The sequence below is a fragment of the Bos javanicus genome, chromosome 1 (assembly GCF_032452875.1).
Source record: "Bos javanicus breed banteng chromosome 1, ARS-OSU_banteng_1.0, whole genome shotgun sequence".
Lineage (NCBI taxonomy): Eukaryota > Metazoa > Chordata > Mammalia > Artiodactyla > Bovidae > Bos > Bos javanicus.
In genome coordinates this window covers 127,393,522-127,421,514 of record NC_083868.1, presented here as the reverse complement: position 1 = coordinate 127,421,514, position 27,993 = coordinate 127,393,522, and the positions used below count along the sequence as shown (strand labels likewise).

The following is a 27,993-nucleotide window of genomic DNA, read 5'->3' as shown; positions in this document are numbered from 1 at the left end:
GTGTATTAACACACCAGAGCTTCTCTTCGCAAAGTCAGGGTTGCTTCCTGATAGTGTGGCTGTAACCTTCTTCCTCTTTTAGATGATACTGAGCTTTATCTTTTTTTATTCTAACAAATTGAAGAATATTTTCTAAGTCGTCATCAGTGTAACAGTCCTGATGTTAAAATAAAGTCTGAGTGGGTAAAAAGAATGATCACATTCTGCCAGTCTTTGGAGGAGACTGCCTTTTGTCACAGACATTACCACCCTAAACTTACTTGGAAGTTTCTGAAGGAGGAGTCAGCATATCATGTTCAAGGAATCAGTAGTTATATTTTAAGATAGCATTGTCTTTCTGAAATATTCCAACAGACTAAAAATTATGGACCGAAGGAACACAACTGCATTTCACAAGAATGAGTGAATTTTTGAAAGAAAGAAAGATAACACTAAGTCATATCCAACTCTTGTGACCCCATGAACTGTAGCCCGCCAGGCTCCTCTGTCCAGGAGATTCTCCACGCAAGGATACTGGAGTGGGTTGCCATTTCCTTCTTCAGGGGATCTTCCTGACCCAGGAATGGAACTCAGGTCTCCTGCATTGTAGATAGATTCTTTACCAGCTGAGCTACATGGGAAGCCTACATGAATTTTTGAGAATCAGTTTAAAAATTCAGCCTTGGAAGTTGGGAAGCCATGGAAGAAGAAAACTACAAAGGCAGAAAGGAGAACTCCATGCCAAAAAAAGAGTCTGAATATTATAAATAAAATAAATTATCACACACTTACTATTTGCTATGTACTTGCCCTGGCTAGGTGCCCTTCTGTGTGTGTGTGTGTATGTGTGTGTGTGTGTGTGTGAAGTTGCTTCAGTCACATCTGATTCTTTGCAACCCCATGGACTCTAGCCCACCAGGCTTCTCTGTCCATGGGGTTCTCTAGGCAAGAATACTGGAGTGGGTTGCCATTTCCTTCTCCTGGGGATCTTCCCAACTCAGGGATCGAACTCGCATCTCTTACGTCTCCTGTGTTGGCAGGTGGGCTCTTTACCACTAGCGCCACTTGGTACTCTCCTTGAATCCCCCCAGCAGCCCACGAGGGCTGTATGATTTGCTCCAATTAATATGTGAAGAGACTGAGGCTTAGGGAAGTCAAAAACATTCTAAGGTCCTGTGTCAGTGAGCAGGTTTGGTGGCTGTCAGTTGAGGAGTATGGTGATATGCTTACGGTGTATGGAGCCAGAAATCTGGAAACCTGTTTTAGTGATACCATGAGACCTTATGCAAGTCATTCTACTTCTCTGTGCCTCCATTTTCTCACATCTAAAATGAGAGGGTTGGACGAAACTATCTAAAGTTCCTTGTCTATAAAATTCTCTTTGCTGGGGCCTAGTTGAAGGAACTAGAGATGTTTAGCCCGGGGAAGGGACATGCAAACCTTCGAAGGGCTGTCACATGCAGAGGTCACAACTGAGGGCTCTGCATGAGGACTGCTCCTCTAAGGAGGAAATTCCCACACTGGGTGGAGTGGTCCCTACTCCTGGTCTGAAGAATCTCGAGAATCCATCTATAGCAAATGAAGAAGTAGTTAGAAGGCATGCTCCACTAAGAAACTTGCTCTATGCTTTTTGTTATCTAAAACACCCAAGGTCTATTTATTTTGAAACAAAATTCGTTCATCTGTCCATTTTGAGCAAGGTTTTGGGGACTGGATCCCCAGTGACTCAGGACCCAAGAGCATCTCTTTGTGTGGACTCAGCACCATCTTGTGGATGTAGCACTGGGAACTGGGAACGTACTCCAGTCGTCAAGTGGAAAAGAACTTCAGGATACAAGCATGAAAGAGTTGCTGCCCTGGGAAAGGCTCCTCAGGGATCATGAGGGGCTGATCCCTTAGAGGAACTGCCTGCTCTCAAAGTGAGGGTCTGCCATGGGGAATTTACTTGTGTGTCTCTAACCCTGCTATTATGCCCTTGACACCTGGGAGAGTAGAGTGGGCAGGTTCAGTGACACAGTAAGCCAGACCTTCCAAGGAGTTGTGGAACAGCACCCGGGGTCCTATCTCCTAGCAGGGTGGGGGGGGCATCAGTACAGAGGCCTCAGGAGGGAGCCCCGGGCCCCTTCCCTCTGGCCTCCATCTCCCATATCCTGTATCCAGCCCCACCTCTCCTGGTCCAGGACTCTGCTTCGTCCGCTCTCCTTCTTGCTCGCATTGATCGCCATTCAGGGCATCGCTTGCCCTGTTGTGCTTCAAGGACCCCTCTCCACAAGGTGAGGATGGAACAGATGGAAGGTGTAAAGGGAACAGAGCAATGGGGCTTAGAATGCTTTCCCTCCCCAACCCTGACCCCTAATAATGGTGAGACTAGCCATCTGGATGTTCTTGGCATTTCTGTATGTGAAGAAGCTGAGCAATAATCTTATTCAGAGCTAAGATGACGGTCGAGAGCAGTGTTGCTCAGCGCCTTTACTAGGCTGAAAAGGGCGACCCGTGGCCCTGAAGAGGCCACTCGAGGGGTAGAAGCTCTCCCTGGTTGTTGTGAACCCAACCTCTTTTTCTCTGCTTATTCTTCATAGTTGGGTTGGTAGAAATATGTGTAATAGGCATGCAGGGCTCCCCCAAATAATAGAATCACAGATTTTGCACCTGTTTACACATAGTTACTGGCTTTATTGATACTATATTATGATACATATACCTGTTCTTTGAAAGTGTTCTTTTAATTACATTACTATACCCATATTAACAGACTTCCCTAACAGGCTCAGATGGTAAAGAATCTGCCTGTAATGCAGGAGACCCAGGTTCTATCCCTAGGTCAGGAAGATCCCCTGGAGAAGAAAATGGCAACCCACTCCAGTATTCTTGCCTGGAGAATTCCATGGACAGAGGAGCCTGGTGGGCTACAGTCCGTGGGGTCACAAAGAGTCGGACAATGTGTTACCCACTAACATGTGTTACGACGACTAACACACAATGTGTTACCCACAGTCCCTTATTTTGCTGAGTATTTATTTTTGTACTTCTTTTTCACAAGTATGTTTTTCTAACTTCTCTTCTTTTGGGGTCAGCCTGACCTGAGTCCCGTAACTCCTGCCTGTCCGGCCCACCAGAATTAAGTTGCCCAGGCTCCTTGGAAGCCCTTAAAGCCAGGGACTCTCCAGGCCACTCATTGCTCCACTTCAGCCCCAGGGAAATCCCCACTTACAAAATGACCCCCTGCTTCCAACACCCTTTCAACCAACAGGCGTTAAATTGGTTGCTATTATCATAATGAGATGAGCTAAAGAAAAGAGTTGCTGGGATTGTTTTGTTTTCTGGAATTTTCATGGAAAATTATCAGAGTGTAAAAGAGCAATAGACTGAGATACTATGGTTTATCTGGATTGTCCCTTCTAATCCTATTAAGAACTAAGTTGCACTATTATATCCATTTTATAGATTAAAAAAAAAAAAAAGCCCAAGTCTTGAGATGCTAATTAACTTGTTTAAATTCATACAGCTACTAAGTAGCAGAACTGGAGTTTGAGCCCAGGAGTGTGTAAGCAGGGGCCCTGCTCTGCCCTCTGAGGACAAAGATAACTCCACAGGAGGAGAAAGGACAGCTTGGGGACCAAGAAAAAGAAAGCTTGGAACAACTGGCTCCTTCTGACAGTTGTCAAAAATTTTAATCAGGGAATTCAGTGATTCAATGGCAGCTTGAACCAAAATCCAGAATCAGCACATAAATGTGCAAAACCCCGGACCAAACCCAGATTTTCAAAAAAAATTTCACTGAATCAGCCACAACCTAATGAATCCATTAAACTGAGACATAAATTAAAAAGACTTTAACATGAAAAATGCAGAACATCAAAATGTTCTCTAAAATAAATCATAACCAAACTACTGTTATTAGGTTCCTAGTTTAAAGTAAGAGAGAGGAGGCCTTAAGAACTTACCCTTGTAAAAATCCCCTCAGTGTGAGGGCAGAGGAGCAAATGTGGTCTGCCAAGAGACTAAAGAGATAGGACAGATGATGAAGCAGAACACAGGGAAGGCTTTCTTAGAAAATGAAAGAATTTCACCATATAAAACAAGCACGTGGGACTTCCCCTACAGTCCAGTGGGTAGAACTCCATGCTTCCACCACAGGGGGTATGGGTTCAGTCCCTGGTTGGAGAACTTAGATCCCATGTGCCAAATGGCCAAAAAATAAAAATAAAACCAGCACATGACCCAATCAACGACCAGCACCAGACCTTGTTTTTATAGCCAAAAGTTGAGTGACGTTCTGACTTAAAAAGACAAGTGCACACAGAAGAAATGTATAGATTATTTGTCTTAAATACATTATTTTAGTTTCCTTCCTGTCGAGCTTTTACTAATTGCTAAAAAATTGCTAATAGCCTACTTGGATAATTTTTATTTAAGATATGAATGCTTTCTTCCATAGGCTTAGAAGAAGTGCTAACATATGATGCAACTAAAGAAAATCATTTTGATAATACTTGCAACTCAGTTCCCACATATCAGCTAAGGCGCAGATGTAATAACTGCTTTTGGCATTAGGAAGATGATTAGTTGATGAGCCCCTCTAGGGTGGTAAACACTGTGAGGGGGACTGGCGAACTCCCGGCACACAGTGAAATAGAGTATTTGTCCCTACCATTGAGGAATGTCACATTCCCTATATTTGGGGCCTGTGGTCAAGACTTGGTAATACTTGTTCCTACTGACATTTACCACTAATAATAATTAATTGGTAATAGTTATACTAATAATAGCTAATGTTTATTAAGCTTGACTTTGTGCCAGATATTAAGCCAACCACTTCATGGTTACTGTCATTTAATCTTCATTTTAACCTGATAAGATGCTATTATTAGCTCCATTTTGCACATGAAGATGCTGAGGTGCAGAGTAAGAAGCTTGCCCAAGGTCATAGCCAGAACATGATGAGAGCTAAACTTGACATCAGAGTTCAGGCTCTTAGCCACAGTGTTAGACTGGACATGGTCTGCTGTATCCCACATTATCCTTCAGGAGAACCCTGCTTCATGAGTGGACTAATACAGTGTTCTCAGGTCCCTCAGCTGTCTTAGTTCAGTAGCTTTAATCACCCCCTATACAACCCACTCCAGTACTCTTGCCTGGAGAATCCCAGGGATGGCGGAGCCTGGTGGGCTGCCGTCTATGGGGTCGCACAGAGTTGGACACGACTGAAGCGACTTAGCAGCAGCAGCAGCCGTATGCCCCTTCTGTACCCACTTTTTGTGGTAGCCTCTTGTGTTATACTCAATACCTGGAGGGTGGTAGACATTTGATAAATATTACCTTGAAATGGAAATGGACCAAAATGATAATGTTTACTTAATAGTGTCATCTGTTACTTTGATGACTTTTTTAAAATGACATTTTTTTTAATTACTTATTTAGCTGCCCCAGGTCTTAGTTGCGACATGCAGGGTCTTCGATCTTCGTGGCAGCATTTGAACTCTTAGTTGCAGCGTGTGGGATCTAGTTTCCCAAACAGGGATCAAGCCCGGGCCCCCTGCATTGGGAGCACGAGGTCTGAGCCACTGGGCCACCAGGGAAGCCCATGAAGTTTACATTTTTTAAAGAAAATAAATTAAAAGTAGAAATTTATGGAAAATTCTGAATTACGTGAAGTGTTCACTTCAGAGCCATTTGATGATCCGTATAGAATCGTTGTGCATATGGGGGATACAGCCCCTTCTGGCAGGGGGATGCAGCCCTCAGCAGGGTACCTGCCTGGGGCCAAGCAAACTGTGGGTGGGCTATGAGCCCCACAAGACCCCCACCCCACAGCATACCACAGGGCATAACCTGTCCCCTTGAAGGTGGTGCCCCCCTCAAATCCAGGCTACCGATTGCTAAGCACCCACATGCTGGTTGGTAGGCTGGGGTCATGAGCATAGGAGCTTTTGATACCAGTAAAGAACTTCTGATACCAGGAAAAGCTAAGCGCTTTGTTTTTTGGTGCTCCAAACCTATAGTGGAGAGTGTAGTTTTTGAGTCATCCTGCTCAGGTTTTAATCCCAGTTTTGCTGCTCACTGACTAAATGACCTTGGTCAAATTACACAGCCTCTCCAAGTCTCAGTTTTCTCATTTTCAAAATAAGGTTGCTGTGAGGCTTCATCAGGACGGTGTATATGGAGTGTGCAGAGCACTGCTGGGCACAGGGATGTGCTTGTGTGGTGTTGGGGGCATAGCATGCGGCTGGCATATTTAGGTGAGCTTCCTCCTGTCCCATGAATGAATGGGGGATGCCGACACATGTGTGGTGGAATGTCAATGTCACTTTAAAGCAGCTCTCAGGGAGGCTGCCCAGAGGGGCTCCAACACCTACAGGAGACACAGTGACCTGATTCGTCAAAGGGTAGTCAGAAGTCGTGTGCCAGCTTGTGTGCACAACATACCTGGGTAACTTTCAGCAGGATGCCACACTCCCACCTACCCAGATCCTGTTCCCGAAACGGATTCAGTCTCAGCAGTGTCACCTGGCTCCTATTCTTTTTGAGACTCCACAGGTGAGTCCGATGTACAGTTCTGCAGAGAACCACCATTGTAAGCTCACATTATGATGCCTCTTCCGTCTTACCGCTGGTTGCCTGATGGGCAAAGAGGGCTTGTGTATGCCTTTGGGGGTGGGTCACCAATCAGTGTACCAGGAAACACAAGCATCCGCAGTTACAGGACCCAGAAGCAGGCCACAGACCCAGCTGTGCTTCACTTAGCCCAGACCCTTCTCCTGATCAGCATTTCATGAGAGGGGGCTGAGTGAGGGAAATGACCTTGGAAGGAACTGAAAGTGGTTACAGAAAGCGGACATCCCTGGAGGTGCTTGCAGGGAGCACAGGTACGGAAATGGAGCCTTGTTAATTACCTGACACTAGGACCTTATGCTGCACCCCCGCGTTGATAACTTTAAATTTTTAGCATTTTTTTTTAAAGTTAACTTTTAAAAGTTTGTTGCTAGTTCAGTCCAAGCACTCAGGAGACAAAGGCCAAATGCTTAGGGCTTAAAGACAAAAGGACAAAATTCAACTGAGTACATTTTAAAGATCTTACTGGCTTTATTTAGTGATTCATAAGTCAGGCAACATCCAATCTGGCAGACAGAATGGAGCTCCAAAGAGCTACACAAGGTGAGAGGTTTTATTGGCAGAAGGGAACAGAACAAGGAAATTATACCAGGCAAAAAGGTGGGTTGGTTATTGCAAGGTTCCTTTCCTTATAGGGGGTGACAGGGATTGTCACGCAGACTACCTAACTAATGCTTATCAGTCTATTCCTGATTTAAGCTGATATCTAGTTTAGGATTGCATTGCAGAGAGAGCCAAAACTCTTAAGTAAGTTCCAGTTTGATGACATGAGGCATAGCATTAGCAGCTCCATTTTGGGCCTGTTGTTTTGTCGTTAACAGAACAAAGCACGTCATTAGAGCTTGAAGAAATACTCTTTTCCTTTCTCTGAGCCAAAGCAATAACAGTAAGCAGTTTTTTGGTGCTTCAGAGCTGTGTTTCATTGTTTTAGCTTGTGTGAGCCGTAATAACTTCATGGCAGTGCACAGCCCTCGCTTGTCTTATCCAGCTCCAGTTTTAGACCAGCAGAGTTGATTGTGTGTGTGTGTGTTTTGTTTTTCCTTTTACAGTGTCAGACTTGTTGATTTTTTAACGTTCAACCTTTTAGCATCGGTGACAAGTTGTAGGGCAGTTCGTGTTGACCTAACTCTGGATCCAGAAAGCCTGGTTAACAGTGCCAGGTATGGTGGGCTCTAGAAAGCTTATTGTCTGGGTGTTTTTTGTTTTTGCATTTACTTCATAAAAGTTTATCAGCGTGTTATGTGCCAAGTGTGGTGCTGAGAGCTAGGGGAAACTGTGGTAAATAGTGGTAAATAGTTTTCAGCCTTCACAGAATTCATATGCTTGTGGTAAAGCACACATTTATCAAATAATACTTAACTACAACCATAGTGCGTGTGTGCATGCTAAGTCGTTTCAGTCATGTCTGACTCTTGGTGAGCCTGTGGACTGTAGCCCTCCAGGCTCCTCTGTCCATGGGATTCTCCAGGCAAGAGTACAGGAGTGGGTTGCCATGCCCTCCTCCAGGGGATCTTCCCTACCCGGGGATCAAGAACGTGTCTCCTGCGTTGCAGGCAGGTTCTTTACCACTAGCTCCACCTGGGAAGCCTATAACCATAGTATATACTATGCAAGAAGAGTCTGCTGAGGAGTATAGGACAGGTAAACCTGATTGAGGGGTAATGGATTGTTGGATAGAGACCAGGATAGGCTGCTGCCTGGGCTGGAAAGGCATTCTTGGCTTCAGAAGCCACATGTGCAGAGGCCCTGAGGTGGGAAGATCCTCAGCATATTCAATGAACAGAAGGAGGGCTGGGTTGGGTTAGAGTGGCAGGAAATGAGGTCAAATCACAGAGACCTTCTAAGCTTTGGTAAAGATACTGGAATTTGGGTTCAGGGTTCTAAGGAGCCTCCCTAACCGTGTCTCAGATCCATGTTGGCCAGGAGATTGTTTTCACTGTCATGGAAAGGCTCCCTCCCAAAGGCGGCCCCACCCCACAGCTTCCCTTCCCCTAACCCTCCCCTGATGCTTCATCGCCACTGGTCTCATGCTTTATCCCAACTGACAGGTCCCCAGCCTGAGTCTCATGATCCCTGAGATTGTATCATCCACAGGCCTGTAATGAAAGGACAAGTCTAAATACTCAAGTGGGGGATGGGGGGAGGCACATGAAAACTCATCTTCCTGATGGATTCAGTCCACATCCTTGGACTGAGTTGGCAACAAACTTTTAAAAATCAACTTTTTTTTTTTTAATACTAAAAATCCTAAGTTGGCTACATGTGAGTGTAATGTAAAAGCCTCGGCTGTTTAGTAAATTCTGGGCTGTGGGGCAGACGCTGACTGACTGTGTGTTCAGCTGGCACCTTGAAATTGCCTTGTGTCCCATAACGGTACACCCGGGGAAGCCGTGATAGGTCCCGGGCCTGAGGCTCATCCTCTGGCAACGCACAGGTTGCCCTGGTAACTACCAGCCATGGTCATGGGTCGGCTTGCCTGAGCTCCAGTCCTCGGCTGGTTTTTCAGGGGACCCCTCTGGCACACTCTGCTTCACGTCAGGCAGCATTTTTTAGTGACTTTCGAGTGTGGGGCCCAGGCAGGCTACCCACCGACCAGCCCTAGCTCTTGGAGTCCACCCGGGTCTGTTCCCTGCCTCGGGCTTTTCAGGGGTGAGCCTGCACCACCCGCCTGCAGCTTGGGCTTGGTGCAGAGCCATCTTGTGCTCGGAGATGGCGAGTCAGCTGCTCCGACTTCCCTCCTGCTCTGCGTGACGCGGTAGCCTGCAGGGGGCTGGGCGCTGGGCACATCAGCAGTTACCACTCTGCTGTGAGTGAGGCAGTACCCTGGGTTCCGTTTCCACATCTGTACCGTGGGCCTGAGATTAGCAGCTTCCGTGTGGTGAGCACTGACTCTGTTAATGCATTTAACCCTGAGTTGGTGGCAGTGTCTCCATTTTATGTGTCTGCCTCACAGGATTATGAAGGGGATTAAATAGATTAATATGTGAAGTGCTTTACAACCTGAAATGTATCAGATGAAAGCAGTTTTAGTCAAAATTGGTTGGGGAAATTCACATAGATGAACCTTGTAATTCGAAGTATATACAGTGCCTATCCATACATAATGCTGATTTAGGACCGTGTATCTGTTTATAGTACGGATCGTTCATGTAGTACATGAATATTTTGAGGGCCTGCGATGTATCAGGCACTGTTCTAGGTGCCTAAGATACATCAGTGCAGAAAATCAGAGATTTCTGTCCTCATGATGCTTAAATTTCTAGCAGGCAGATGGACAGTCAATAATGAGTAAATTCTGCAGTGTATGGGGATGCTGTGAGTGCTGTGGAAAAGAAAAGCAGAGCAGATAAGTGGGCCCAGGAGTGTGGTGGCTCTTTTCATCAGGGTGAGTCTCTGTGCTTTCAAATAGTTCCCAAGTGCCTACCGTGCCCTGTGGCCTGGAGACACAGCCGTGAACTGGACGGATAAGGTCCTTTCCCTCCTGGAGTTTACTTTCTGGCAGACACAGTGGACAGCGAACAAGCAGGCAAATACTTGTGATAATTGCAGGTTGAAGTATGTAGCATGAAGATGATGTGAGGGCAAGTAGAGGCGGGAGCAAATAGAGAGATGGGGTGGGCCCTCAGAGTTGACATTTGAGCTGGGCCTAAAGCAGGGGTGAGCCAGCCCCCTGGGCAGGACTGGAATTGGGCCAGGAGAGACTGGCAGCAAAGGGAGGACTGAGTGTGAGCACAGAGAGTGGAGCAGAGGGGGTGGGAGTCTGGGAATAGTGGCTGGGACCCATGGACAGTGCAGGGCCTCACAGGCCACAGCGAGGGGTCTTCATTCCACCCTAACATCTGGGGATAGCCACTGAAGGGCTCTAGGCAGGGCCTGACTTGATCTCCTTCGTGCAGTTAAAAGACCACCCTACGCATTGCATGCCTAAGTGGTTCTGTTCAGTCACAGGCGAGCAGGACACAGAACTGGGAGTCAGTTCTCAAGCTGATTCTCACCCGTATTCTTTGAACCCCTGCTGTGTGCTGAGCACTGTGCTTGCTGCTTTTCACGTGTATTACCTGGTTCATTCCTCTCTGCCCAGGTTCTGGTTCATCCAGAAAGAGTCCATGCAAACTGTGATTCATTGTCTTGCAGGAGTCCCCAGAAAGCTGGGGTGCAGGAAGCTAGGGGTGGAGAACAAGGGTGCAATGGCAGGTGGATTTAGATAGTTTTAACACCATGCAGCAGTTGGTCTCTGTCCTTTTTTTAGGATAACCCATCGCAATGAGCAGGAAGTTCATTTTTGCTCAGAAGCCAGAATGTATAATAGTTCTTCCCTCCATCCTCCCTGACAGGTCACAGTCAACTGAGAGGAATGGGGCTATTCAATCAGATAGGCCTTTAAGAAAAAGGTATTTGGCTTCTGAAACCAACTCTAGATTATATGCTCACCCGTAAAATGAGAAGTTCCAGGGGATGGGACCCCTGTCCTGGTCATTCTGGTAACTCAGTTCCCACAGCATTCAGACTTTTAAAATTCCTTTTCACATTAGCACCTCTAAATGTCAGTGGAATTTGGTAGGACAAGAAACGGATGCAGCACTTCAGGGCTTTAGAGAGAAGATTCTCCAAGCACATTTGCCAGCTTTCTTAAGCAAGCAGGTGTCCGGGCAAGCTCAATCGTGAGATGAACCCAAAGGGTACCTCCTCTAAACACTGCTGTGTTTCAAAAAGGATAAAAAAAAAAAAAGAGAAACAAAGGACCTTTTCCCCCTTTCATCTTTCCAAACAAGCAACCTGAAATATTTCACCGGGCACGTTGCGTCACTTGTGAATCTGATAATACTCCTTCTCACAATCCATATGCACGCAACTACAAGTCTGGAGACCAAATGTTTGCCTTTTCAGAACAACATAGTCAAGAAAGGTGGCTCAAGCCAAGCTGCCTCCCTGTTGAGTGGACTCCAGCAGTTTCCTGATGTTACCTTTTCCAGCCACCTGAATTTCAGATGAAAAACAGACCTCCCTTGTCATGCTACACCTTCTTGAATCTGATAGCTTAAATGCATGAAAATCTGATAAATGCAGCTCTTCTCTGCTCCTTTTGGGCTGCATTTAGAAGGCAACGTGAGAGGATTTTCCTTTTCTTAGACGTCGCTGAACTCCATAAAGGGCTTCTGTTTTGTAATCTGTTTCCGAGATCTGATGCATGTGTTTCTAAGACCCCGTCACGTGAGGAGGTCTGACGTAGTCACCCAACGTGACTGTGAGAAAAGGCACTGCAAAGATGTGTGTGGGATGGGGACCCAGATCACTGAAGTGGTGTCCTTTGTCAGAACACTTTCTGTGGAGAATGGCAGGTCCACGCAGTAGATTCTGCTTCAGTATGGGTCTTGCGCTGGCCCCAAATAGACTGTGAGTTTGACTTGTGCGTGATTCCAGGTCAGTATCCTAATACAGTGTGTTCTTTTTTTAGTTGGGTTTTATTTCCAAGTGTCTTTTTATAGAAGCATGGCAGTAGAAAGAGGAGAAAGTTGCTCTGTTGATTCAGTTTCATTACTATGTATGTTGGGAATTGAGTGGCCAAGGTGCTGTGAGAAGGCTCCTGGCGTTTTCCTCTGATCAGAAGATACAGAAAAATGGGATTCAGTCTGGCCCTGGAGCGTGGCCTTGAGTGAGTGACTGCAAGTTCTCACTAAGAATGCAGACTGGACAGGATTACTTCACTCTCCATCTGTGATGTCTTAAAGACTTGCTAATAAAAGTACACCAGATTTTATTAACAGGCTCTATAAAGTTACATAATAGTTACACTTGGTTAAACAATTTAAAGAGGTTTTTCAAGATTTTTTGGCGGGGGGGTCGGTTTACATTGGGAGAGTTAAAAATGTTATGGAAACTATCATTTTAAGTTTTTGACTTTTCTGTGCTTTAGTAAAATTGCCTTGTCTACTTGGGGAAGGGAAGATTTAATTAGGCTGGAAATACTAGGAATTAGTTGCTCAGATCATTGCCAAGAATTGTTTTCAAGTTTAAACCCAGAACAGGTATCCAGGATATAATGGAGAGGGGCTGATTTAGTAGATGAATGGATAGACTCCAAGGGCAAACCAAGCCAGCCTTTGAGACTTGAAGGCAAAGATTCAAGCCAGGATAGGTTGTACAAACAATATAGGCAGCAAATCGAGGAGCAGTTTTTACCTGAGTGTAGTGTGAAGGGACTGTTGGTCCACCTGGTTTTACAGCCATTCTCACACTCAAGTGATAGGTAGCAGTCACTTCTGGCTTAGAAAATTAAAGACAGCTATAGAGTGTGTGTGTGTATCTGTGTGACCAAGGTGTGTCTGTGTTTCTCTGTGCCTTGGTTTCTCCTGACTCCTGGGTATTTCTGCTTTGTACTTTAGCACACTTTCATTCACTTTGTCTTACATGTGATTCATTTTATTGAGTAAAATAATTTCTAAGTCATTTATTTAAATATGATTTTGAATATTTTCTTACTGTTTAAAGCAGTGGTTCTCAAACTTTTGATTCCCAGGACCCCATTACATTCTTATAAATCTTTAAGGATCCAAAGAGCTTTTGTTTATCTGAGTTACATTCAAAGTTTTAAAGGAGAATTTAAAAACTATTTGTTAACTTGCAAAAATTGACTACAATAAACCCAATTACATGGTAAAATGATACATTTTTATTTCTAAAGTAACTATTTTCTAAAGCAAAAATTTGTGAGAAGAGTGGTGTTATTTTTTGCAAATATGGTTGCCCCTTGAACAACACAGGTGTTAGATACAGCACAGACTCTCCACTGGGTCAAAAATCCGCAAAATCTCCCCTCCTCTGTATCCCTTCCTCCAGTTCTGCATCTGTGGGTTCAGCCAACTGTGGATCATGTAGCACTGTAGTACATATTTACTGAAAAAAAAATCTGTGTACAAGTGGATCTAAGCAGTTCAAACCTGTACTGTTCAAAGGTATACTATATCTTTATTATCTGACTTAATAGAAAGGTAGCTGGATTTTCAAATCTGCTTCTGGATTCAGCTGCAATGTGCTGTTTTAGTTGAACTATATGAAAAAAACCCAGCCTCACACAGCTAGGTAGTTGGAAAAGGGAAGTTTTTTGTTTTTTAATAGCCTTTTTAGTTAGTTGTGGATATTCTTTGATGCTCTACCAGTATCTACCAGTAGGACTTTCTTAAAGGTTAATTGCAACATGGAATTCGTATCAGTGAACTTTCCCCAGTTTGTTACATGTAAATATATGGCTCTCTGTTACACTTTTTAGCTCATGCATGATTTTTTTTGGTAATATGCATTGGTCACTTGGAAAATATTGGTTCACTGAGCCATGTATATCTTCCAAATTCATTACTCAGTATCCAAAAATCACTTCCATTAACGTCACCACCAACATCATCAGAAAAGTCATTATGTATTGAGGAGTGTTGAGCTCATTGTGGTAGATACAAGTTTTCCAAAATTCTGTTTTTTGCTCCAGTCTGATTTTATTATTGGCAACAAAATGGCTGCTTCCTTGAAAAGACAGACTCACTTATTTCATTTTTAAGAAAATATTTGCCCACGTACCCGTATCTGAATAGCCATGGTTTATCTTACTGTAATTTTTTTCAAGTAAAAATGATGTTCCATGAAAAAAAAAATTGGTAAGTTTGACTCAGAGCTCTAGGAAACACCAGATGCTTTTTCTCAAGGTAGTCATCATTTTTCCTTATGCATTCAGAAGTGTTTTATGTGTCCTTCCTAGGATCCAGATTTAATAAAATGATAATTACTCCTTAATCCAGCTGTTACTGGCTAGATATGTGATAAGGCTGTAGAAGTTTTCCCCATCTTTGGTTTTGTACCATTAGTGCACATGTTCACACAGTAAAAAAGACACATGACATCTTAGTGTGGTTATGAAAATAGTTTTGACCTTAAAAACTTGCTGAAAGGGTCTTGGGAGACTCAGAGATCCATGAAACATACTTTGAGAACCCTCAGGGTTATAAGGAAACTAGGAAAGAAAAAAAGGAACAGGAATTTATTTTTATTTTCCTAGTAATTTTGCTTTCCCTCGAGTAGAATTTGGGTTCACCCAGGTCTCATTTTTAAAGCTTTAAGTAAGGTAGCTTTCTAAGTACAATACGTCATTTAAGCCATTTGCTGCTCGGGGCCTGAGGAGCCAATGTCTCTCTGCTCACTTACTGTCAGAATCAACAATGTATTGGTACCAAGACTGTCCCTAAACTCAAGGAGCAAATAGGAAGGATAGAAATGTGTACAAATGCACAATATTGCATGCGACAATAAAGGTTGGAACCCCAGACTGAAAATTCATGAGGAAGGAGGCTGACCGAAGGAGATGTCACCTGAGATGAGTAAATTACAGGAATTGCCAGGCAGAGGAGCTAGGGGTGAGGACAGAAGAGCCTCAGGAGGAAATGCGGTTTTTCTTCTAAAGCTTCATACAGGCAGAACGTAGAAATCTTTCTGAGTTATGAGAAGAGGACTCGTGTAGGGAGTGCGTGAGTTGTGTGTGTTGTGTGTATGCTGGAGTGGAGTTGAGGAGCCTGGCAGAGGGGAGGGGCCTTCTGCTTTGTCCCTTAATCCGCTGCTGTACTGTTTGCATATTTTACCATCAGCATAGATTTTTTTTTTTAACTTTTTTAATACTAGTTAACTCTAAAAGTAAGTGAAGAAGTCATTTTAGGTGGTGTGGGATGAATTGGGAGATTAGAATTAATATATTTACACTATTGATATTATGTATATATAATATATAGATAACTGATAAGAACCTACTGTACAGCCCAGAGAACTCAATTCGGTGCTCTGTGGTGACCTAAACAGGAAGGAAATCCAACAAAGAGGGGATAAATGTAAACATACAGCAGATTAACTTTGCTGAATAGTAGAAACTAACACAACATTGTAAAGCAACTATACTCCAATAAAAATTAATTTGAAAAAAGAAAAGTCATTTTAATCATCAAAAGCATCTTCAGTGCCCATCCTTACATAATATGAATGTATTATATAAGATTGGAATAATGCAGGAGACAAAGGCAGCAGCAGATTCTGCATATGCTAATTAAGTAGAATTTCCCAATGGCCCTGGTATGAAGTAATAATTATAAAGTATGTTTATCATATATTTATAAAATTCTTCAAAGCATTTTAAATACTTATGAAGTATACTTTATCTCAATATACACATGTAATTATAATGTAGAATTTTATATTTAGTTTATATAGATATGTATATTTTTGTATATATATAAATACAGGATGACCCTTCATCCTCATTTCCCAGGATATAGTCCCAATGTATACCTGTTTATCTGGCACAGTTATTAGTTGTATCCCCTTTTCTCTCTCAAGTGTCTTGTTTTAGATGCTGAATTATACGTTCACGATATTTGTTGTGCTTATAAAATCTGTTTCCACTATCATATGTTCATATGTTTATATAATCATAGATCTATTGGTACATGCATGTGGATATATACATACGTGTATTTGTGAGTTTAGAAGGTGTATGTTAAAAGCTTTACAGCTAAAAAACAAACTCAGGAAAATAGTAACATAAATCAGATGATCACAGTTATCTAATTACAGATTGATTTATTGTTTTAAAATATTGGCTCACCAAAAATTTTGTAACAATAACATTTTTCATGCTTATTTATTCCATCTCGGTGATACTACTGAAAATAATAGATATATTATACGAAACTTGCTTTTTAGTACATGTTTCAGAATATTACATATAAACTTAATCTCACCTGCTTTCCAGCTTCTATTTCTTTTTCTGAAGTGTGTTGTGGGCTTTCCATTGGCAAGAACTCCTAAGACTTCTGTTTTTACTTACTCTCAATGAAGAAAAATAGTAGAGGAGATCACTTTTTTTTTTTTTTAAGTCAAAGAATACTATTTTTGGTGGGAATGACTGCCTCCCCCCCTGAACTCATTTAAGTCTGAATTCTAACTTTAGGGATATCCTTAAAGTAAGGGTGACTGTTCAAAACTCCGGGTCCAATGTGATTTTACTTCATGTTCTCGTCAGTGGCGCAAACCAAACTGGCCAACGGGGCCGGGCTGGGCTTGGTGCTGAGAGAAGCCGCTGGGCAGTGAGCGCCGGGAAAGGCAGCACGTGCCTGCAGCTGCCCGGTTGCCAGGCGGGCAGCAGCCCTGCTGTCGTCCAGTCTTCCTGTTTCTCAAGAGAAGACACATTGATTTTTATGTTAAATCTTACTGTTCTTTGACATCAACTTTTTTTTTCCCAAAAACATGGTCCAAATGTTACCTGTATCAAACACCACTGGTAGGGACCAGCTGTGTTTGAGGGCCACAGTGGGTCCCCTCTGGTCTTCAGACTTCAAACTCAGTTGCTCGTCGGACATGTAGAATATGACTTGAAATTGCATCTTTGACAACTGTCACTGCCTTTTCACCTTGCATTTATGGATTTGGATGCTTTATTCCAAACTGTGACATGGGCTCGTTGATTACAAGCTTCTTGAGGGCATGAAACTCAGCTGTGCCTCGTTCTGACTGAACTTCGTGTTCCTCAGCTTTGTCCACTTCAGCAGGCAAAGCTGAAGTCAGTGTCACCTCTCCCGGAAAGGGGGTTTGGTGAGGCTGTCCTGCCTTCCCTCACCCCCATCCCGGGGCCACTCCCCGCTACTCTTTGTCCCAGCACTCCTGATCCTGCACCTTCACTGAGAATCTTGGCTTTACAGCATTGTGTGAACCCGTCTTACCTTCCCTGCTATACTGCAGACCTTTGGGGGCAGAATTTTTGTTTCTGTTACAGTGCTGGATTTTAGTGTCAGCCCCCAGACCTGGTTATGGCTGATGGATAAAAACCACGTGAATATCCTCTGAGACAAGATTTTTCAGTGTTTACTTGTGTGCCTTTCAAATTTGTTATCACAGGGACAAATAGAATGTTCCTTATTCGCTAAATAAGGTACAAAAATATATATAGGTTCCAGGGTCTCACCTCAGCTATTCCAAACAAGAATCTCTGCGAGGGGACTCCGTAAATGCTGTACTATATTAAAGCTTCCCAGGTGATTCAGATACATAGCCAGGTTCGAGAACTCCTGTCCCACAGCATAAAGTAGGTATTCAGTAAATCTCTGTTCCAAGGAGAAATGAACTCTTGTCTTCCTATAGCACTCAGCCAATATTCAAGAAATAATGGTCAAGAGAATTAAATTCTGAATTCACATACTAACTCTCCCCATCTCACCTTTCTAGGTGGGGCTGAGGCCATCTACTCCTTCCCAGGCTCTCACACTGTCTGGGGTGGATGGATTAATTCTTACCTGGGCCAGAGGATGGCCTGACTAGCTGGTTTGCAACCAGCTGGCCTCCCTCTAATCCTGTCCATGTGCTGAAGCCTCAGTGATCCTGAGTGATTTAACTCAAATCTAATGATAACTTTTAATGATAACTAGTACTTGCAATATAAAACTTGCTGTGGGGAGTCCACTAGAGCCTGTTATGATCTGGTCTGACCTTTTCAAGCTTCCCAGGTGGTGCTAGTGGTAAAGAATCCACCTGCCAACGCCTGAGACACGGGGTTTGAGTCCTGGGTCGGGAAGATCCCCTGGAGGAGGAAATAGCAACCGACTCCAGTATTCTTGCCTGAAAAATCCAATGGACAGAGGAGGCTGGTGGTCCACAATCCATAGGGCCGAAAAGAGTCAGACATGACCGAGCGACTGAGCACACACGACCCTTCCAAACAGGAGAAGATATGAGAAGGGAGAGAAAGTAGATCCCCCAGGGGCCCAAAACAGAGACCTCACGGAAGACCAAAGAGGCACCTGCCAAGTAGGTAGGTCACTGATCTGTGTAAGCCAGTGAAGGATAGACTCTGGCAATCCATTCAGGGTGACCCTTTCTCTCTTTAGGGGTACAGAGGGGGCCATAAAGATTCCTTTTTATTTAATTTTATTTAAAGATATAATCCCCCACATCCCTGGAAAAGATTCATGGAAGGTTACAGGTAAAGGCAGGTGAAACAAGAGTAGAAGAGCTATCACTAAATAAAGTGAGACAGTGGTCACACCAGAAACCCAGGCTCACAACAGTGGCTACAACAGTCGACGGTAAACCTTAGCTCTAAGCTTCCTCGTTTCGAGAATTAAAAAAGAAACGTGGTGAGTGCATTGTTCTCATTATCTGGTTAATGAAAAATTTGTTAGTAGAAATGCACTTTTTCCAGTGGCTGAATGAGATAAAAGAAGTTATCAAATGGATTCTTGTATAAAGGACACTAAATAACATAATGGGCACAGCTCATAATTGCTTTACAAAAAGGTAGAAAGAGAGAGGCTTTAATGTGGCCATCTGGTCTTTCCAACTGAATGAATGCCATGAGCTAAACGTTTTATTCCGGTGCTAGGAAGACACGGCCACTGGGACTTAAAGAGCGGCAAGCTGTATGGGCTTTCTGGACATCACTTGATCAGAGAGAGAGAGACTTGATGAACAGCAGCTGGGTAGTATGTCTTTTAGACCAGAGCAGGTATTTTGGCCAGGGCACTGCAGTTTAAGTGCAGGAGTGATCTCTTAGCATATAGTGAAATTAGTTTGCTGAGTTGCTGTTAGCATTTTTTAAGTGAAAGATAATAGAACAGGACAGACAGCATCACACCTCTCAAGGGTAAGTTTTAGCTTCACTTTTGTCTCGAGTCCCTGTGCACCGTGTATTTTTTACTGTAGCTAACCATGAAAGCTGGTGCTTTGGACTGTCCCTCACTAGAACAGTAGTGGGTAGGCTCTGGCCAACCCAGGCTCATTATAGAACATAGAGAATAATATGACCTGAGTACAACAGGAGCGGGATCCTCAGACCAGAGCAAGAGCCACCGTGCCTTTAAATTGTGCTAATTTAAGAACCTGTGACTAGACAGTATTATAAACTCAGAAACATACTTCTCTGGTTTTGTGTTTTGTTTCCATTTTGTTTGCCTTTAGTACCTCACAGAGTTATTTTTGAACACCCCAGTCTACTATGGCTATGATAAAAGGGAAATCAGAGGAATGAGATGGGTCCCCATACAGGCCAGTAGTGCAGAGGGTGGGGGGCCCCTGGTGGTCAGACTCAGTCATGCAGACCAAGACTTTCCACTGAGAGACCTTTCAGAGCCACAGATGAGGAATGATTCCTCCAATTCTTGCTTCTTCCCTGAGCAGCCAATAACTTTAGTTACAGATACTGCTTGCTTCAGCTTCTCCAGTGGCTCAGCAGTAAAGCCTCCACCTGCAATGCAGGAGACCCTAGGTGCGGAAGATTCTCTGGAGCAGAAAAGGGCAACCCACTCCAGTATTCTTGCATGGGAAATCCTATGGACAGAGGAACATGGCAGGCTACAGTCCTTGGGGTCACTAAGAGTCAGACATGACTGAGGGCATGCGCGCGTGCACGCACGCACACACACACACACACACACACACTGCTTAGTTAAGGAAAACTTAAAAAAAATAATTTTCTTGCTTCATGAACTAAGGTGAAAGTGAAAGTCACTCAGTCGTGTCCAGTTCTTTGCGACCCCATGGACTATACAGCCTATGGAATTCTCCAGGCCAGAATACTGGAGTGGGTAGCCTTTTCCTTCTCCAGGGGATCTTCCCAACCCAGGAATCGAACCAAGGTCTCCTGCATTGCTGGCTATGTTTGGATCAAATCATTAGGGTGGATCATCAGAAATAGACAGCAGTCTTGTGATGGGACCATGACATTGCCTGATTCTAAGAATTGAACACAGCAGCCCTGAGTGATGATGAGACCCTTAACATTTATCAGGGAACCTTACCCTGCCCCCCCCCCAACACCAAATTTGGACATGTATATGTAGCCTACAACTTTGGAGAAAGTCAGAGAAAAAGTTCTGGGAGGATTTCCAACTATAACAACTGTGAGCAATGGTATGAGAAACAGGCTGGGGCAAGATAAAGATTAAGCTTCTAAGGTTGACTCCAAGTCTTTGGAGCAACAACGAAATGAGATTAAAAAGAAACAAAGACTACAAAACTCTGTATTTTCATACATAAAGTAAGATTTTCAAAGAAATCAAAAATAGCCTATACACCAAAGAGCTCCTCATGGAAGGACCTTTATCTCTGACCACTTCTCTCTTCTTCTTTTAGATGACAGTCATGTCCCTTTCCAGGGACCTCAAGGACAACTTACACAGCGACACAGTGCTCTCCATCTTAAATGAGCAGCGCATTCGGGGCATTTTGTGTGATGTCACTATCATTGTGGAAGACACCAAGTTTAAAGCCCACAGCAATGTCCTGGCTGCTTCAAGCCTTTATTTCAAAAACATCTTTTGGAGCCATACCATCTGTATTTCCAGCCACGTCCTGGAGCTGGATGATCTCAAAGCTGAAGTGTTTACAGAAATCCTCAATTATATCTACAGCTCCACAGTCGTCGTCAAGAGACAGGAAACTGTCACTGATCTCGCAGCTGCTGGGAAAAAGCTGGGAATATCCTTCTTGGAAGATCTTACTGATCGCAACTTCTCCAATTCCCCGGGTCCCTATGTATTCTGCATTACTGAGAAGGGAGTGGTTAAGGAAGAAAAAAATGAAAAAAGGCATGAAGAACCAGCCATCACTAATGGGCCAAGGATCACAAATGCATTTTCCATCATCGAAACAGAAAACAGTAATAACATGTTCTCCCCACTGGACTTGAGAGCAAGTTTCAAAAAGGTCTCCGACTCCATGAGGAACACCAGCCTCTGCCTGGAGAGGACTGACGTCTGCCACGAGGTGGAGCCCGTGCGCACCCTCGCCGAGCACTCCTACGCCGTGTCTGCCGTGTCTTCCGTGGCTGAGGCTTACAGAAGTCAGCCTGCCCGGGAACAGGACAGCAGCTCACCTGCGAAAACAGGGAAGGAGAACTCTGAAGCTGTTGCAGCAAAACCGAAAACATGCCGAAAGCCAAAGACACTCTCCGTACCCCAGGAATCAGATTCCGCTCCAGAAAATATACCACCCCCTCCAGCAAGCAACTTGGAGGTGCGTCAAGAAGAAAGTCCGCAGCCAGCTGCAGTTCTTTCCCTTTCAAAATCTCCCAGCCACAACGAAGGAGAGGTCCAATTTCCCAGAGCGGAGGGAAATAAATCCTCTGATGTCCCTGGGCCGCCAGCCGCCGAGGTGCCGCCTCTCGTTTACAACTGCAGCTGTTGTTCCAAATCTTTCGAGAGCAGCACTTTGCTCAGCGCCCACATGCAGCTTCACAAGCCGACCCAGGAGCCCTTGGTGTGCAAGCACTGCAACAAGCAGTTCAGCACCCTCAACAGGCTGGATCGGCATGAGCAGATCTGCATGAGGTCCAGCCACATGCCTGGTCCTGGAGGGAATCAGCGCTTCTTAGAAAACTATCCCACCATCGGGCAGAATGGAAGTTCATTCACAGGTCCAGAACCTTTATTAGCTGAGAATAGGATTGGTGACTTTTCCAGTCCCGGGAGTACGCTGCCAGAAACAGAACACATAGTTAAATTTGTTAATGGGCAAATGCTCTACAGCTGCGTGGTGTGCAAACGCAGTTATGTGACTTTATCCAGCCTCCGAAGACATGCAAATGTTCACTCCTGGAGGAGAACATATCCTTGCCATTACTGCAACAAAGTGTTTGCCTTGGCTGAGTACAGGACAAGACACGAGATTTGGCATACAGGGGAAAGGCGGTATCAGTGCATTTTCTGCCTGGAGACATTCATGACCTACTATATACTCAAAAACCACCAGAAGTCTTTTCATGCCATCGATCATAGACTTTCCATCAGTAAAAAAACAGCAAATGGAGGCTTGAAGCCTAGTGTCTATCCATATAAACTTTACAGGCTCCTGCCCATGAAATGCAAGAGGGCTCCTTACAAGAGCTACCGACATTCTTCCTATGAAAATGCTCGAGAAAACAGTCAGCTAAATGAGCCTGCACCTGGTCCCTATGTTATTCAGAATCCACACAGCTCTGAATTACCTACTCTGAATTTCCAGGACAGTGTAAACACCTTGACCAACAGTCCAGCCATCCCATTGGAAACACCAGCACGTCAGGACGTGCCCACTTCGGCCAGTATACAAAACGCAGAAGGTACCAAATGGGGTGAGAGGGGAGAGTTAAAAGTGGATCTGGACAATAACTTTTATTCCACAGAGGTGTCGGTTTCTTCCACTGAAAACGCTGTCAGTTCGGACCCCCGAGCAGGGGATGTGCCAGTTTTGGCTGTGAGTAACGGCAGTGAGAACTCCACCTCTGTGATCAGCTACAGCGGCTCAGCCCCCTCGGTCATCGTGCACAGCAGCCAGTTTTCATCGGTGATAATGCACAGCAATGCCATTGCTGCCATGACCAGCCGCAACCCCAGAGGAGCTCCTTCAGACCAGACTGTCAGTCAGACCCCAAAAGAGGACGGCAAGCCCGCCGAGCCAGACAAAGTTGGGAGGGCCGTCAGCAGACCCAAGAGCATGAAGGAGAAAAAGAAAGCCGGCCCGTGTAGCAGGGGAGAAGTACCAGAGGAGTCCAAATTCACTGCCGATCCTGGAGGCTCACTGGGCAAAACTACAAATACCATTAAAGAAACGAGTAAAATTGAAACCTACATCGCAAAGCCCGCTCTCCCTGGAACCTCCACAAACAGCAACGTCGCACCCCTTTGTCAAATAACGGTGAAAATCGGAAATGAAGCCATTGTGAAGAGGCACATCCTCGGCTCTAAACTGTTCTATAAGAGAGGGCGGAGACCCAAGTATCAAACGCCGGAGGAGACGCTGCCCCAGGAGAGCGACCAGGAAGCCAACGGAGACAACCCTCTCGGGCTCTGCCAGTCCGAGTGCATGGAGATGAACGAGATGTTTGACGATGCCAGTGACCAGGATTCCACGGACAAACCGTGGCGCCCGTACTACAACTACAAACCCAAGAAGAAATCCAGACAGTTGAGAAAAATGAGGAAGGCCAACTGGAGGAAGGAGCATGAAAACAGGAGCCCGAGCAGTAAGTGTAGATACCCGGCCGACCTGGACTGTGCGGTGGTGGGCAAGGCTCCGCAGGAGAAGGCCTTCGAGGAAGAGGAAAACAAAGAGATGCCTAAGCTGCAGTGTGAACTCTGCGACGACGGAGACAAAGCCTCAGGGGCCGGGAGCCAAGGGAGGCCCCACCGGCATCTCACGGCCCGGCCTTACGCATGCGAGCTCTGTGCCAAGCAGTTTCAGAGCCCCTCCACCCTCAAAATGCACATGCGGTGCCACACGGGAGAGAAGCCATACCAGTGCAAGACCTGCGGCCGGTGCTTCTCCGTGCACGGCAACCTCCAGAAGCATGAGCGCATCCACCTGGGCGTGAAGGAGTTCGTCTGTCAGTACTGCAACAAGGCCTTCACTTTGAACGAGACCCTCAAAATCCACGAAAGGATCCACACGGGAGAAAAACGATACCACTGTCAGTTCTGCTTTCAGAGTTTTTTGTATCTGTCCACGAAAAGGAATCACGAGCAGAGGCATATCAGGGAGCATAACGGGAAGGGCTATGCCTGCTTCCAGTGCCCCAAAATTTGCAAAACAGCTGCTGCTCTGGGAATGCACCAGAAGAAACACTTGTTCAAAAGCCCCAGTCAGCAGGAGAAAACGGAAGGTGACATGGGCCACGAAAACTCCAGTCCCCTGGAGAATCCACATTTCATTGATTCGGAAGGTACTGAGCAAAAGGATAATGTACAAACCGTTGTTGATAATGTCCTTTGAATGGAGATCCTTAGGGGAAAAAAAACCTTTGAGAATACAAGTTGGTGGGGGTTTTTTTGTGTTTTTTTTTTTAGTTAGATGTTTCTTTTGTTTCTGTTTAGTTTTGTTCACTTAACAGCTATGAAGGAGTGAAATGTAACAAAGAAAATCTCATTTGTTCAAATTCCAGAAGGAGGATCCTAATATCCTCTCTGGGTTTTAGCATTAACCTCATGCGAAGTACACAAAAACAAAATAGCCGAATCTTCCAGTATCCCAAGTGTCTTGTGAAAGTTTATGAAGTTCTAAGTTGTGATATTTTTGCCAGTGGGAGAAAAAAAGAGTTTAATTTTAGTGTAATTTAAAACTTTCTGGTGAGTGCTCAGAGGAGCTGGCTGCTGAACTGTCTTTAGTAACTGGAGATATAAGGGTCAGATATCATGAAAATGTCACCTTCATAAATATGTTAAAAGGTAAATGAGCTATGACAGTCATTATTCTCATCCAGCTTCTGCACTATTAAAAATTGTTTAAATTAATGGGTACATATGAAATAATAGTATAGCTGAAAATACTTGTGAAATGAGTAACCCAAGTAGGACATTCATATGTTATCTAGAACTACTTTTCTGCAACACAAACCTTGTAAAATACAGATATAAAGCACTATAACTTTTAACTGTCCATGTCCCCTGTAGCGAATTATAATGATGAGCAATAGATCTGCAAATAATGAGAACTGATGTAAAAATCAGTAGGAAGCATTTTGAGTATGACTTCAGAGCATGTGTATGCTTTTAGATGGAATGCTGTTCTCTTGAAGTTATGGCTGAGCTGTTACTAGAACCGGTCTTCTCAAGTCCCAAAAAACATAGGTCATGCCTTATCCACGGGGGAGAACCTTCCCAGAAGTTACTTGTGATTACCTGTGCTGTGCTGTGTATTACTTTCTAGTGGCCTCACTTCAGAAAATGAAAAAAGGTCAAATTCTTCTGAAACTCCCTGAAGTCTTCCATCCATCACAAGGCCATGGACGTGGAGGTCTTTCCAGATAGATTTAACTATTCTCAAGGGTTCAAGTAAAACCTAGCATCTCCTGTATCACTGAAGGAGTGTCTTGGAAATTAAGTGCAAGGCACACGTGTGGTGGTGAATTCCCAGGCACTTGAAAGCGACAGAAAGCCTAATCCCTACAATTGTCAGCCTTCTTGGAAATCATGCAGCCCACAAGCATATACTATTTAAAAAATAAATAAAGGACAACAGAAACACACACACCGCTGCCCCACCCAATAATGACTTGAGTGGGTAGGAAGTGATGACCTTCCTTGCCTCAAATGGAGCTTTGTCTTTGGAGGGTGGGGAGATAGAATGTGAAGTGACGAGGTTCCATGACTTACATGCTTCAAAAATATATAGAATATATTCACAAGTCAGATGCCTTGTCTTCATGTTTGCAGACAACTGAGACCCTGGTTCAATTCCTGGGTCAGGAAGATTTTCTGGAGAAGGGATAGGCTACCCACTCCAGTATTCTTGGGCTTCCCTTGTAGCTCAGCTGGTAAAGAATCCACCTGCAATGCAGGAGACTTGGGTTCAGTCCCTGGGTTGGGAAGATCCCCTGGAGAAGGGAAAGGCTCCCCACTCCAGTGTTCTGGCCTGGAGAGTTCCATGGGCTGTATAGTCCATGGGGTTGCAGAGTCGGACACGACTGAGCCACTTTCAGCCCCCTTGCTAAAAACCCATTTCTGTGTTTAATGTTCTTATTCTTTGACCCACACCATCAACACTGCCCTCAAAGTCTAACCCCCCTATAGAATATTCCGTCACGTGGACTAGGTTCCTGGGAAGCTGGAAATCACGATTCTTTAACTTTTTAAACTGCCAGAATAGGAGGGAGAGAGAAAACATTCTTACCCATTTGATACCAGAACACCAGTATGAGCAGAATCTGGAACCCAGTTCAAGGATGACCTGCAGCCATTCGTGTTCACAGGATTTGACAGCTGGAAACCCAAGGTTACTAGATTACCATTGTGAAGAAATGGCTTGAAGGACTCCGGGTTCTCTCTTCAAGTGTTGTGATGTCTCCACAAAGAAGACTTCATATGGATTGGGGTGGACCAGAAAGCATCTCAACACCCAGAAAAGGACATAATCAAAGCTGATCTTTTTATACTGTAGTACTTTGTTGTTAAATAACCCCAATATTGTATTTGCATTTATCTTTTGTTCATCTACTTTCACTTACAAACAGTATTATGTAATAGAGGAAAATGGAAAAATGCAGATGAGTTCAACTTTATTTTATACATTGTATATATGTACACTTGAACCATTCATTTGGGTTTTGTTAAAGAGATAGTCACAAAGGGCTTATGCAAATCATTTTGAATTGATAATTAGAAAACTGAATAAGCAATCCTGTGATCTACCAATTTGTTTTATTTCAGTCAGGATTATGAATCAAGAATTACTGTGTATTTCAGTCATTTTGATTTGAAGTAACTCTAAATATAAAATGATTACATGTAACGATGTCTCCCAGCCCTTCCATGTGGATATTTTTTAAGTGGACTTGTATGCTAATAATTCTAGACCAAAGTAAATATGGCAGAATATTTATACATGAAAAAATAATTTTGCAAATATTTTCTATAATTGTATTATTCGTTTAAAATGTTGATAGCTTGTGTTAGTTTCAGGGAGGGGTGTATATTTTGATAAAAAATACTTGACTTTGTAATTCTGTATATTCTATACAATTTATAGCAGAGCCGTTTTAAGACAGCCTTGTCACACTTTTTGTTAATTGTGAAAATTTTATTCGAAGTGATGTTTATGCATTGAGTACATAACGACCAACTAGAGTTAAAGTAAGTGTGAACAGTGAAACATACTGTATGCTGTACAAGATATATTGTAATTTGCTGTTTTAGCATCTGTATTTTGGTTAGAAGATATTATTAAATGCAGATGTTAAGGGTTGGAAAAGTCTAATTTTATTTTTAGAACTAATGGATATAAATTTGTTTTTGCTTGATTAAAATAGCTCATTCTTATGTTGTCTCTTTTTAAACATTTTAGTGTTAATTCTTTTGTGTAGCCAAGCAGCAATTTCATTTGTATGAGTCACAGCGTTGTTTCACATATGATTCATTCAGTATATTTCTGTTTCCTCACTTGTTTACATTCCATGGTACCTGCTTACATGCTTAGGACTCAAATGGAATATGACATTAAAAAAAAGCAGAATAAAAGAGACTGAAATCTTGTTATCATTTAGTGCTTTGGATAGGCCTGCTATTATGGTAAACCTGAGTGTTGGAAGTATTCTGCTCCAGTCATCCACAGAAAACAGGTTTCACGTATTAACTCCCAGGTATTTGGCAACGTTCTTGCCACGGTCTATCTCATTCAGTCCTTTCCCAACGACCCTGGGCAATAGACTTCTTTATCTGCATTTTATAAGTGACTTTGAGAAGATCCCACAGCCAGCCAGCCAGGATCCCAACCCTTGGCCGCCTGACTCCAAAGCCCAGGCTTTTGTTCCTTCTCTGCATCTTAGAGGGAAATGCTCAATGTAAACTGAGCAGGGAGAGGAAGAGACCTGACCAAGTTGTGCAGCTTGTGGTGGTAGCTGTCACATTCTCAGCT

The 27,993-nt window shown here is 43.9% G+C and overlaps 1 protein-coding gene across 15 annotated transcripts in view; it reads left to right on the top strand.

Annotated features, from left to right (window-relative positions):
• The window catches only part of ZBTB38 (zinc finger and BTB domain containing 38), an 83,960-nt gene extending 56,350 nt beyond the window's left edge, over positions 1–27,610 (top strand). For 13 of the 15 annotated variants that reach the window (XM_061420089.1, XM_061420079.1, XM_061420041.1 and 10 more), the window contains one exon: positions 20,743–27,610. In XM_061420089.1, the coding sequence (XP_061276073.1) occupies positions 20,743–24,357 (3,615 nt within the window). In that variant the 3' untranslated portion in view covers positions 24,358–27,610. Of the gene's footprint in view, positions 1–354; positions 8,574–18,111; positions 18,425–20,742 lie in introns of those variants that run through there. The other 2 variants (XM_061420053.1, XR_009736993.1) reach the window with 2 other exon arrangements.
• Positions 27,611–27,993: the final 383 nt, after the last annotated feature.